This window comes from Euprymna scolopes, chromosome 35 (assembly GCF_053919585.1).
Source record: "Euprymna scolopes isolate OS-2025 chromosome 35, ASM5391958v1, whole genome shotgun sequence".
In the NCBI taxonomy this organism is placed as follows: Eukaryota; Metazoa; Mollusca; class Cephalopoda; order Sepiida; family Sepiolidae; genus Euprymna; species Euprymna scolopes.
This window is the reverse complement of record NC_136516.1, coordinates 75,286,928-75,301,796: the sequence shown is the minus strand read 5'-3', so window position 1 is coordinate 75,301,796 and position 14,869 is coordinate 75,286,928. Positions and strand designations below refer to the sequence as shown.

Sequence of the window (14,869 nt, the reverse complement as noted above, 5' to 3'; positions counted from 1 at the left end):
GCTTAAAATTTATTCTAGTCAAATGTCGATATTCTTTTAATACCTATACAGTCAACTTTTGTCAATAATTGTTGCAGATTTTATTTGGTATGTGATGTAACGCATAGGAGTACATCATGCTTCTTTCTCCTTACAAGAATATGACTGGCTTGTTAAGCCATAAATACCGATTGGTGGATCTGCCTAGCTCAGACATCAAAAGATACCCCCAACGTCTCACGCTAAGGAATAGCAGTTTCGATTGCAAACACTTGTTCAGTAAGGCGATATGCCATAGTACACAAAATATAGCCAAGACCATTCAGCTAATTCAAACGAATATCCCTTTTGCAGGACATATGAATATGTAAAATATAAAAACATAAAATTAATCCCACAGGAAAAATTTTCTCAGTTTTTAATTGCAATATCTATTATTTTAACACAGGAGTCTCCAAAGTTATTGCTAACTTTTCACAGTTACACGGGCAAAAAAAAAGAAACAGAAAAAAAAAAAGAAGACCTGGACGTGTTTTATGTTGTTTTGCTAGATTTGTTTTTTTAGTGAAACTGGTTCTCGAAAACCTTGTTCCTTTTCATCATTTTCTACACAAAAAGAAAAACTACCATGCTATTTTCACACATTTCTATTTAAAAAATTTTTTCTGAATATTTTTACATTTTCCATAAGAGCTCTGTGGGGCGGATTAAAGACTTTGGTGGGCCGGATTTTGGTGTTTGTGGGCCATAGTTTGGAGATCTGTTTTAACACATTCATAACACTTCTAGTAAAACACTGCAATTGCATGATTGCCTATATTATATGATTATAGAGATAGTCATGGATTTACTTCAATTGATTCGGATTTACTAAACAAGTGGCAATTGTTAAGCAATAAAGCTTTATCTGATTAACTTAGATTAGTATGCTTATTAATAAGATATTGAAATCGCTACAAAATAAAGTTATCATGAGTTATCTCCCCTTACGAGTTATTTTTTTTTTCTGTTCTTTTGCTAGCTTCAAAATGCAAACAACATTACAGTGAAAAATGAAGATACTAAACAAGATATTTATTTTTTTATATACAGCTTACAATTTATTCTGGTTGAATGTCAATATTCTTTTAATACTTTCATGCCTTACTGATGTAATCAACTCCCCATCCCCAACTGGAGGGAAAAAAAAGGCAAAAAATCTGCTCACTTTGATTGTAAGTCTCACTCTCTGATCATCAGTTAGATCAGTGACATAACTCTCAAGCCACATATCCGAAACTATAAACAGTAGTGTTTAGATTTTTATATTCTATCTAAGCCTTGAAATTATCAAAACAATAACGGTCACATTATAAACAGAATATGTATCAACACGTCTGATATACATCTCCATACCATCTATAATTCTTATTTACTATTCTGCTTTTTCGATAATTCTGGAATTATTTCATTATATGATTACTACTATGCAAATAAGTACAGCCCGAGTTGTCTTCCCCTGTGAATACTACTACTTTAATAAATGTAATCTGAATTAAAAAGGAAAAAAAAAAGCTATTGGTACACTTACTTTGAAACAATGCGCTTTTTCATATTCTTGAACATTTGCGGGTATATCATCTGGATCTTCGGAATTCTACAACAACATAAAATAATATAACTTTAAATGGTTAGGTACAAATAAAAATGCTGAAAAAAAATAAAAACAAAACAAAGATTACCTCCCTTGATAATTAGATGTTAGGTCAAGTGGTAATTCAAATTTGATGTGCGTGGCTTTAAAAATTTATATATATATATATATATATATATATATATATATATATATATATATATATATATATATATATATATAAAACAAATGACAAATATTTATATTCCAAATTTCATGATGTTGACCATCCTACAATTTATTTCTTCTATTATGTTGACATTCACAATTCTTGACAGCAACTGTTTTGTAGCGCAAAATCATTCATTTAATTATTATATCAATCAATGAATTTATTCTGCCCTTAACTTCTCAGAAGAAATAGCAACTATCAATCCATTAAAAAAAAAAAAAAAAAAAATGTATTTGGGCATGATTACAAAATCTGAAAATTTGAAGAGAAGTTGCGATTACCTTTTATTTTATCTTTTATTATGCAATTTATGGAAAATGGTGTAATCATATATTTCTACAGAAATATGGTGTAATCATATATTTCTACAGAAATATGAGGTTCATGTGTTTGAATCTAGAGTGACATTTAAGATCCGCTAATGACATGGGATAAAATCCAGACTGGGCAAGAGTGTGGGTGAAGAGTGTGCATTGCTCTGACACCCTCTGAAGCTCTATTCCTTTCTTTTGTTTCTTGCAGCTTGACAATGTTAGATGCAGAAAAACTCCTGACTCCAGTATAATTTGCACCCCCCCCCCCAAGCCTTACAGCCAGAGGAAGTATTCTAAAAAATCAGTGTGAGCAATATTTGCAAGATTACTTTTCAGCTTATCCTTAAACCTGAGAAATGGTTGACCAACATTCTGTTGACCATCTTCAAGCTGACTGTACGAGAATCTTTGGAATTCTATCATCTTGCATTCGTACAACATAACCAGCCCATCGTAACTTTGCCTTCATGAGGAACGTCTCAGTTCCATCAATGTTACACATCATTAGAAGATCAGCATATATATATATATATATATATATATATATATATATATATTACACACACACACACATATATATATATATTGCGTAGTAGCAATCATATATATATGATTGTGTGCGTATATATATACACACACACACACACACACATATATATATATTTTTAAGTGTATAAGAAGGTTGTTAGCAATGCAGAATATCAAGATGGTAAAGTGACGTGATATATGATTAAAAGCAGACAAACAAAGGTCACATTTAAGTTATATATATTTGTTTTAAGAAAAATTTTTCACATATAAATTAGTAAATATAGACTTACTGTTAAATATATATAACAATGGTATTTTAATTTCCAATGACCAAATCTTATTTCATATTTTTACAAGTCGAATTTAAAAAAAAAAAAACTCAGTGTAATTCTTGACCATTGCTTCGTCCAGAAATGAACAACCAGGAATAAACATAATTACCAGGATCATGCAGCTCATCAGAAGATGGTCACATCACTTCCGGAAAAAATCCTCAAATCAAGAAGGTATTTCTATGCATTTTCCATAGAAACTAATTCCCTAAAAGAACCATCAGATCAATTCATAAACAATCGACCATTTCGTATCTCCAATAGAGAGCTATGAAAATATGACTAACATTAGAAATGATCTATTAAGTTGCGCCAAAAGTTTGTAAACATTTGCAAAAAATTGAATTTTTATGCAATTTTAATTGTTTTCTGTGTTTATAGTGATCTTTCTATTCTAGATAGCAATTAATAAAATTGAGCTGTGAGTTTTGATTCATTACAGCTGAAAATGAGGTCTTTCAACCAGGAAAGACACGGAAGAGATTTGTGTTGTCAAAGATGAACAAACAACTGCATATTCAGCGATCTCAATGTGGTACAAGTGTTTCGAGTCTGGCGACATGAGTCTTGGAGATAAGTATTGTTTGGGATGGCCGTTAAAGTTGGATAATGGAGACTTGCAAACCGGGTTGGACATTGTGCCTTCATCAAGCACTTGAGAATTGGCTGAGGAGCTTGGAGTTGGCAAATTGATAATTCATAGATACTTGAAGCAACTTGATTTTGTTTATAAAAAGCTACGTCAAGATCTGCATGAAGCACAAGCAAAAAGATGGGTTGAAATTTGCTGTCAATTGCTCAGCAATCCATTGGATGAACATTTTTGGAAGCGCATTGTGACATTAGATGAGAAATGGGTCTATCTGGTTCAGCACAAATCAAGAAAAGTGATAGGTTGAAAAAGGACCAAAAAAAGACACACCATCGGTTCCAAAATAAGATTAATTCGGCAAGAAAATCATGTTGTGCATTAGGTGGAACTTTGAAGGAATCATGAATAGGTTCCGAATGGTCATGTGATCAGTGCCATACTTTATTGTAAGCAACTGGAACAGGTCTACGGAAAGTTGAAGCAAAAGTACTCGGCTTTGATCAACTGAAAGCACGCTTTGATACAACAGGACGATGCCAAGCCACACACCACCAGGAAGACAAAAGACAAACTAAATAACGTGGAGGTTCTTCCACATCCAGTCTACAGTTCTGACTGTGCTTCATCAGATTACGGCCTTTTCTGCTCAATGCAACCCTTTCTGAAGAGTTGTCAATTTGACTTGTTTGATGAAGTCAAGAAAGCGTGTCAAGAGTTCTTTGATTCAAAGCCAGTTGAATGGTACTTTGACCAGATTTGAAAGCTTGCAGATCGATGGCAGAAAATCTTGGAAATTGATGGTCTTTATTTTAAGGATTCATTTTTGTCTTTTTTTGTTGTTATCACTTGGTGAGTAAAATTTAAATATTTTGCAAGTGTTTATGAACTTTTGGATTTAGAAATATTTTTTTTCTCCATGAGTGATCTAACAATCTTCTGATGAGTTGCAGGAGCAAAATATCGTAATAATTATGCGCTTATTCCTGCTTGTTCATTTTTGCATGAAACAATTGTCAAGTGTTACATTGAATTTTACTTTTTAGGGGAGGAATTTTAAAACTATGAATAAAGACTTGGTCATTATAATCTAAAATCTCATTTACTAATATATATATATATATATATATATGCTCTCTTGCTAAATGTTAACATTGATTGAGCTTTTACATTGGACAGTTCTAGTAATTTTGTTTAATATATATATATATATATATATATATATATATATATATACAAATATATAGCTTCAGTATTTACTTCTACAGTGGTCAATGTATTAATAGAGTTACAGAACACATCACACTAACTGGATTGAAACACAAAAGTTCTGTATAGCTTGCTTCTCAGAAGTAAATGTTTATACTAATTTATTATATACAGAGAAGTTGTCTGTGTCTAGCTAAAAGTAAAAAAAAATTACAGAATAAACACCCACAAGGTTTATATATTTTAGGTTGCGTTTGAATAAAATAAATACGTATTAGATACGTTTGAAGCCAAAACAACGCATTATTACATTATTGAGGTTTTGTCGAAGAGGGGGTAATTTCTTCAACAACTTCAGGAGAGGCCCCTCCTTCGTTTCAATTGAAATCGGTGGTGAAATGGTTTCTTGTAGTGTCCACGTAAACCAGGTACAGGAGAGAATAATAGGCCCCAAGGTATATCATAATGCCCTTTGATGAGATTGTAGGTCTAAATGAGATCACCAGGTAAGCGTCGGTGCTCAGGGAAGAAAAAGTGAAATCTTTTTAGTTGACTGTCATAGGGCAGATCCGATACACCCTGCACCATTCAAGTAGCCAGTCTTTGAACACTTTCCAGATTTGTTTATTATATCTTAACCATTTGACATTTAAAAGTGATTGAACTGTTGAATATAAAATAAATTCTGGATTGAATAATAAAATAAACACGTATTAGATACGTTTGAATCCAAAACAACACATTATTACAATATAAACAGATATTTATTTTGTTTGAAATTTATATTGAAATTCATAAATATATTTCGAAGATACACTCCATCTTCAGTATATCTTTCTTTTTTTTTTTTTTTTTTTGCCATGTTGTTGTTGTTGGAGCATAGAATCAGTAGAAGTCTATTTGTCGTTTCTGTGGTAGTCTTTTCAAATGTCGGAACGGTGCGTTGGTCACGTGGAATTCACGTTAGGGTTTATGTTTTTTGAGACATACTGAAGATGAAGTTTAACTTCGAAATATATTTATAAATTTCAATATAAATTTCAAACAAAATAAATTTCTGTTTATTTTGTAATAATGCGTTGTTTTGGCTTCAAACGTATCTAATACGTATTTATTTTATTCAAACTCAACCAGCGCTTTAACACAAACCCTAATCTGGATTGAACAGTTTAAAAGGCAAAAATTACATATTAGAGTTAAACTTGACTTCTTAAGTTGTTAAAATCAAGCAAAATTATAGCCCATTGATTTCAAATGAGTGATTACTGCCAAATTGATGGTCAAACATGGTTAAATTTGTGCTCATTTTTGCATTAACTGCTAATCCCTATTAATCTCTAACTGCGTATTGAACGGATACCATAATACTTGGTTCTTTGTGTCTTATCAAAACAAATTCAGCCAGGTTGGCTCAGTAGTTTCTGAGAAGACTTCTAGAATAAATCTGGTACTGTGGGGACTAATCTGTACTAATCCCTAACTGTGCATCGAGTGGATACCATAATACTTAGTTCGTTGCACCTTGTCATAACAAGGGTTCGTATTAGTGATGGGACGATTCCAATATTTTTCCCGATTCCAATACAATTACCAATTCCGTACTAAATTCCTGATTCTGATACTTTATAAATCTCCAAATATTTTAGTATAAATTCTTATTTTGTTCCGATTATTGTAAAAAATACATCTTAAATGTGCATATATTTTCTCAAATGTAAAAACACACTGTTGAGGGGAGGACCTATAGATTTTAGTCTTGCAAAAAGTTTAAATCAATAAATATTTATTATTTTTACTACAAGCAGTGGAAGATATTTCTTAAATCAAAATAAAATAAAAAAAGATAATTAAAGAAATCGGTTTTGGCATCGGAAAACAGGCTAAAATTTTTCCGATTCCGATACGGCAAAAAAGCTCTGATTTTTCCTATTCCCGATTCCAATTAATCGTCCCAACACTAGTTCATACAAAATTTCAGTCAGATAAGTCCAGTAATTTCTGAGAAAAAGTTGATTGGACAGACTAAACGAATTATAATATAAATATTTATTTGTTCTTCTAAAATAAAACTGATGACAAATTTTTGCATGCAACATGTCGTATCCGTATCAAAGAATCAAAATTTATATTGAATGTTTTACCCGTTTACTAAACGCGAACGCAACAGACATATTTTTTTCTTTCAATAAATAAAGTTTTCTTATGTTTTGTTAAGGCGTATCAGCTGACAGCACAACAAATGAAAACAGAGACAAAAACGATGAATGGTTACAGGTTTTCCTGCTATCTGGCTCTCTAAAACAGGCATGGGAAGGGGGTGAGGTATTCAACAACAGATTTACTGGAGGCCCTTACCCCCTTATTATTTTTACTTACCTATATATTTTTTTAATCAAATGCCAGCTACTTAACTATTACTTACCAAAGGAGCATGTGACTGAAAACAATAGACAGGGGAGTCATACACATGAGACGTAAAAAAGATGAGAGAATGGTAATAGAGAGAGAGAGACGGACAGAAAAGGTAATATGAGAGAGAAAGAACAGGCAAGAGGGAGAGAGAGAGGGAGAACAAGTGATAGGGAGAGAGAGAGAGAAATAGAGAACGGGCAAGAGGAATGGGAGAGAGAGTACGGGTGAGAGGGAAAGAGAGAGAAAGTGAGAGAGAGAGAGAGAGAGAGAGAGAGAGAGAGAGAGAGAGAGAGAGTACGGGCAGGAGGGACAAAGAGAGAGAGAGTACGGGCAGGAGGGAAAAAGAGAGAGAGAGAACAGGCAAGAGGGAAAGAGAGAGGGAGAACAGGTGATAGGGAGAGAGAGAGAGAGAAAGAGAGAACGGGCAAGAGGGAAAGTGAGAGAGATTACAGGTGAGAGGGAAAGAGAGAGAGAGTACGAGTGAGAGGGAAAGAGAGAGAGAGTACGAGTGAGAGGGAAAGAGAGAGAGAGTACGAGTGAGAGGGAAAGAGAAAGAGTACGAGAAAGAGAGAGAGAGTACGGGAAGGAGGGAAAAAGAGAGAGAGAGAGTACGGGCAAGAGGGAAAAAGAGAGAGAAAGAACAGGCAAGAGGGAAAGAGAGAGAGAACAGACAAGAGGGAGAGAGAGTGAGAGAGAGAGAGAGAGAGAGAGAGAACAGGCAAGAGGGAAAGAGAGAGAGAGTGAAAGAGAGAGAGAACAGGCAAGAGGGAAAGAGAGAGAGAGAACAGACAAGAGGGGAAGAGAGAGAGAGAGAACAGACAAGAGGGGAAGAGAGAGAGAGAGAACAGACAAGAGGGAGAGAGAGAGAGAACAGGAAAGAGGGAAAGAGAGAGAGTGGTGAGAGGGAGAGAGGGGGCGAGAAAGAGAACAGGTGAGTGGGAGAGTGACGGAACAAGTGAGAGTGGGAGAAAGAGAGAATGGTAACGGGTAATAAGAGAGAGAGAAGGAGTAACGGGTAAGAAAGGGAGAAGGAGTAAAGAGTAAGTTGTACTGACAGAAATCCATGCAAACATCCACATTGCAAACTCCCACCGTTTGCATTGACTCCTTACCTGGTCGTCATTCGTAGTGTGTTCTGTTGACTGATTATTTTCAGGGCTGTCTTTATTTTGATTGTTTGAGGATCTCGTTGTTGAACGTTGCAATCGTTTCTTCTTCGTACTGTAGGCAAGATAAGGGGACTCAGCATAGTTGGAAATGGACATGGATTCGATGTAGTCAGGTGCGCGCGACTCCAGGTAAAATGTAATGAGGCCATCGGCCACCAAGTCATGGACCGTATCAAATCGTTTCTCACCAACGTAATGCTGTCCATCATAATATAATTTGAAATTTTTTGTTTGCCCGTCAAATCTGGAAAGTGAAAAGAATAAAAAATATAAAAACTCATGAAACAAATAATTACTACAAGCAACTCTTATGTGCAGATCATCATATGGTTAAATCACTCCGACAGATGTTAAAAATCATTTTAAAAAATGAATGTTGAAATTTCAATAGTATTTCTCGCAATTAACAGTAGCTGAATAGATTAGGTCCTTGCTAATGAAGCCAGAGATGGCTTCTGTTGCCGAGTTCAAATCTATTGACTGCTGTTAATCATGACACCCTGCACTGATGATTTCCGAAAGGATGAAACACTAGTGTCAGTAGGTACTTAATAATTATTATATTAAATAATTATATATATATATATATATATATATATATATATATATATATATAGTAAAAGATGGTCACACTTTTTGAAGACACTTTTTAAAAGTAAAATTTAATTGCGAAATTTTTGAAAACTTTGTATATATGGCTGAATACTTAAGTCACTGTCTAGGAAGTATAAACTAAGAGGCAGTCAACTCGCATTTATGCAACGTTAACTTCTGTTCATTTGAACACTTTGGATTGTCTAAGGTCTGCACCCGAATTGAGCGTCTTGATTTATTATTCCCTTAATTGCAGTTGTTTGCTGACCCAGAGGTAGAGGCTTAACAAATGGAAGCAAAGGTGGTTTCAAATCTCCCGACTGGCAGGAATTGTCATCCTCTACTGATGATTTCATAAGCATGAAATACTACCGTCTGTAGGTATAAAAGAATCATTATATATATATATATATATATATATATATATATATATATACACACTTAATACTGGAGTAGGACAAGATATACTTTTTACTTGGTTACATAAACATTAAGTATATTGCTACACATTCATTGGTCAGCCAGTTACAAATAACTAGAGACCTCTTCAGGCGATATTGCTGATACAAAAATTTAGTTTGTAAATAATTACGAACTAAACTTTTGTATAAGCAATATCGCCTGAAGAGGTCTTTAGTTACTGGCTGACCGAAACATGCTCATGAACGTGTAGCATCATAGTAATGCTTATGTAAAACAAGTAAAAAGTGTATATATATATATATATATATATATATATATATATATAGATGTATGAAAAATGAAGAATAAAGAAATTATAAGTGTAGACTGGAATGGAAAAGAATCGTGCATTTCGCCAACGTATAGTTATTTTTTTAGATTAAAATGAATAAATGGAAGCCTGTGTTCTTTTTTTTTTTTAATTCAAGATGGTGCACAAGTAGTGTTCATAGTGTAGACATGTGAAAACCTTTTATATCCTTAAAAAAATGAGGCAATGCAGCATGTAATAGAAATGTCCGATTAATTATAAGTTAAAAGGAAAAGTATGGATGCAAGTCTACAGTTAAACCTAGATAAAAAACAAACAATAATACAGAAAAAATATTGACAATGTGCATATTCGCTACAGAACTAAGATGTGATATTCCAAAAATCATGTAAATTGATCAAGTAGTTTTATTTTCAACTAAGTAATTTAAATTTTTATGACTAAGCAAAATAAAAAAAATAAAAAAGGGCAGATAACTCCAGAATAATTCAAACATACCAGATCAATCTTGTATTAGTAACAATTTCACATTAATTGCTTGAAATCATTTAAAAATTACTTTCTTTATATAAAAAAAAACTATTTGATCAATTTATGTGGTTTTGGGGATATGACAGTTTCATCCCATGACGGGCACATACATCATAGAGACTTTTTGGTATTTAAAAATTTTTTTTTATTTAGATTAAACTGTGGACTTGCACCAAAGTATGTATTAGTGCAAAGAAAAAATATCTTGCAGTTCATTTTATTTATTTATTTTTTTTTTATTACATTTTCACCCCAAACAAGGCACATTGCCATTTTGGTGTAGGGGGCTGCCACTTTGGTGTAGGGGGCTACTATCAGGGATATGAGCTACTGGGATACTATGTAGGGAGTTGGGCAGCAAGATGTCATTTTCATGCATCTGGGAATGGTCATGAGATAGACAAAGTATGAAGAAAAGAATGAAAAATTTTTTTTATGAAGAACTAAAGTTCCCACTTCAGTCAAGAATAGTAATAAAAATGCATCCAGTTTAACATTACTTCTAAACAGCTGAAATATTATCAAGGGATCCCCCCCCCTCCCTCGCCAGAGAAAAAACAACAACAAAAAAAACCCCAAAGAATTGCAAGGAATTATGTTTGTACCAATTACATATTGAAGAAAACTAAGGAAAAAATTTACTATCCAGAATCAAATAGTAATCTGTCAGACTACTTGCTATTCAGGTCTGACATCTATACTATAAATCTCATCTGTCTGTTTAAACGTATGTATGTTTATATGTCTGCTTAAAACTTTCGACAGAGGCGATGGATTTTCACGAGATCGGTATCGTTTTGAAGCTCAACACTTCGGATGACAAATATTGAAAAGTTGGCTTAAAACATTAATTCCTATACGCTCAACTGGGCACTTTTCTACAGGAAAGCGATCACTTTTATAGACATAATAGATAGATTATGCTAGATATATTTCCATATGTCTGAATACCCTATATACAAATTTTAAAATCTCTTTTAAAATTGTCATCCTCTCTTTTCAATTGACTAGCTTTAATTTAAACCTTTGCCAATTCCAGTTTGGCGATGGATGCAATGGCAAAGACGTCATGTTTTTTTTGGGTTTTTTTTCACGTTCTTTTCCTCCTTCGCAGTACAGGTTCGAGCCTGCCTGTCCGCTTACTACCACTTTTTTTTTTTTTGTTTTTGCTCAACACACACCTCCAAACACCTGGGCAACACCGGGCACCCAGGCTAGTATATATATATATATATGCGCTAGTGTTAGGAAGCTTAATCGGCTTCAGAACTTTTTGGAGTATCGTAATTGGAAAAATTTGTAACTATTTTCCAATGCCAAAATGATCTTTTAATTCTTTTTTTTATTTGATTTCATTTAAAACAAAATCTTCCACTGCTGGTAGTAATAATAAAATAAATTTATTGATTTTAAATTACCAGCAAAACTAAAATCTATAGATAATGAATTGGAATTGGACATTTAGTACGGAATCGGTAATTGCATTTGAATCAAGAATATTGGAATCATCCCATCACTAATACATATATATTCCACAGACAAACAACACTGCAACTCTCCAAACCATGAAAGCCACAGACCGGAAAGTCTTAGACCAGAGTTTTACCCTCCTTTGGGCTCATCAGTAGAAACTATCAAAACTTTGGATGAGAAACTTGAGTCACTTACATAAAAAATGAGTACTCTGCCACCCAATTCATAGTTTGTGTGAGCTGTGTTTTTTATGGTAATATTTCACATTGAAAATACATATACATATGTGTGTATATATAAAATGCACATAGTGTGCTTGCGTGCGTGAGAAAGTTCCCTGTAAACTCTGAAACGACTGGGCCAATTTTTTTTTAACTTTTACACAAAACTTAATGTTTTGTATCGGAATGCCTCTGACAAGTATCAAAAGTCAATAATTGTAAACATCTGACTAAAGAAGGAACAGTTTGATTTTAACCAAAGTTAACACCCTCATACAGCTTAACATTACAAGTGAATTTGAGAAGTTTTATCACTGCACAAGCAGAAGGCCCCGGCACATGAAATCAACAGTAGGTTCTTTGATAATACAGAGGTGCATTCGAAATTAATGTTTCTGTTTACAGCACACTTCAATCATGATACTTGACTCTTGAATTTTAAACTTTAATTTAAGCCATTATATAAAAATAATTTTATAAAATCAACAGTAGGTTCTGCAATGTATTGTGGATCAAGTTACTATGGGAAGACATGTAAAGCTTCCTTCTGGTGCACCACGGTGGGTCTCCGACTAGAGCAGGTAATTAATCAATTTGATTGAAAAATGGATGATTTCACAGATTTCGATGACAATAAAAGTATTGGAAGTGTGGAAAATTGGTGGATTCTCATTCACTCCCCCGGCAACATTGGATCTCCTTGCTAGTTTTCCACTGAATTTATTTGAAAATCAGACCCCCACCCACATCAAAATTTTGAGGAAAAAATAAATAAAATAAAAACAAACCAAAAAAAAAAACAAAAACCAAAACAAAACATACTTGATGGCCAGGGTAAAGGCATCGGGAGCACGTTCACTCTTACGAACAAGGTAAGCGCCATCATTATCACCCATAACTCGATCTGTGTCTTCCCGGCTGATGTTGCCATGATATCTGAAAATAGAGTCAAACAACAGTTAGAACATTTCTTACGAAGCTTATACTTCGATCGGAATATTTCATGAAAAGAAAATGTTTGGAACAATTATTCAGAACATGACTTTCTTGTTTAGAGATTTAGTATGATGATGATGATGATGATGATGCGGATGATGGTGATTCTGATTCTGATGATGATGATTCTGATGATGATGATTATGATGATTATGATGATGATGATGATTATGATGATGATAAGGATGGTTATGATGATGGTGAGGAGGATTATGATGAGGAGGAGGATTATGATGATGATGATGATTATGATGCGGATGATGGTGATGATGATGATGAGGAGGATGATGATGGTGATGATGAGGAGGATTATGATGATGATGATTATGATGAGGATTATAATGATGAGGAAGATGATGAGGATGAGGATGAGGATGATGAGGATTATGATGATGAGGATTATGATTATGAGGATAATGATATGGATTATTATAATGAGGATGATGATGATGAGGATTATTATAATGAGGATTATGATGAGAATGATGATGAGGAGGATTATGATGATGAGGATTATTATAATGAGGATTATGATGAGAATGATGATGAGGAGGATTATGATGATGAGGATTATTATAATGAGGATTATGATGAGAATGATGATGAGGAGGATTATGATGATGAGGATTATTATAATGAGGATTATGATGAGAATGATGATGAGGAGGATTATGATGATGAGGACCATGAGGATGGGGATGATGAGGATGTGGAGGATTATGATGATGAGGATGATGAAGATTATGATGAGGATGGGGATGATGAGGATGTGGAGGATTATGATGATGAGGATGATGAAAATTATGATGAGGATGAGGATAAGGAGTATGATGATGAAAATAAGCCTATTTATAAAATGTCCATAGACATGACTATAGGATGCGCATTTATGTGCAGCGATGTTGATAGATTTTGAAGTTAACGAGTCCTCGGATACAAATTGGATTTTAATGCGTCCCCACATTAAAATGAAAAATAATAAAACTTTAGGTGCAGATCCATACCCCCCCCCCCTGAAAAAGCAAAAATCTCCAAAAATAAATGAAATCTTTATGGTGTATATACCCATGACAGAAAGAAAATAATCATACACCAAAAATCAGGTAAATTGATGAAGTAGTTTTATTTTAAAAAAGAAAAGAAAATTTTATGGCTAAACAATGAACGGCGATCTCTCGACACCATTTTGCAGAACAAGAAAGATAACTCCAAATAATTAAAACTTTTGTGGGATTTTAGAAAACCATTTTTAACATGTGAGGGGTGGCATTGGAAAAAAATCAAATCCATTTAAAAATAAAAGTATTTGATCAAATTATGTGATTTTTTGGTGTATGATATTTTCTTTTTGTTACGAGTATGTATGTCAGATTTTTCTTTCATTTTTCTATGGGGGTTAGGGAGTTATGGACTAGCACTAAATTTTAATACCTAATAAATAAATAGTTCTCATTCGATTTATGTAGGGAAATACATAAATAACAATATAAAAGTTAATTATTTCCCCCTTCTTCCTGAAAGGGATCCTGCGAACAGAATTCAAGAATGTACATTCCAAGGAACAACTGACCTTCGGAAGCTGCTATTGATATTCCGCTAACAGTCTGTTCCGTCGAAGGATAGGGATGAGGTTCGAGCTGAGAATATTTGTTTACAGACAGCTCTAGAGCCAAGGAATTAGCTCCCTTATTTATGTAACAAAAATTTATCTTGTAACATTTTCGATAACAAAACTCAAAAGTTTTTTATACAAACGTGTGGGATGTTTATATGTGCTTGCCTGAAGCCTCTTTTCATTGTTGCAGTTTTGTCTAGTGGTTGCTATTGAATAAGTTTCTTTTCATGAAGAAAGAGGACACAAGGACATATTTGCTGAAATGTTTTTCAAGAGAGAGAGAAAGAGAAAAAAGAGAGAAAGAGAGATAGAAAGAGAGAGAGAGAG

General features: G+C 33.6%; 1 protein-coding gene across 4 annotated transcripts in view; it reads right to left on the bottom strand.

The window, feature by feature from the left end:
* LOC145259940 (N-chimaerin-like) overlaps positions 1-14,869 on the bottom strand; it is a 423,244-nt gene that overhangs the window by 18,244 nt on the left and 390,131 nt on the right. For all 4 annotated transcript variants that reach the window (XM_080117906.1, XM_080117905.1, XM_080117907.1 and 1 more), the window contains 3 exons: positions 12,754-12,867; positions 8,323-8,623; positions 1,550-1,615 (listed from right to left, as the gene is read on the bottom strand). In XM_080117906.1, the coding sequence (XP_079974032.1) occupies positions 1,550-1,615; positions 8,323-8,623; positions 12,754-12,867 (481 nt within the window). The remainder of the gene's footprint in view (positions 1-1,549; positions 1,616-8,322; positions 8,624-12,753; positions 12,868-14,869) is intronic.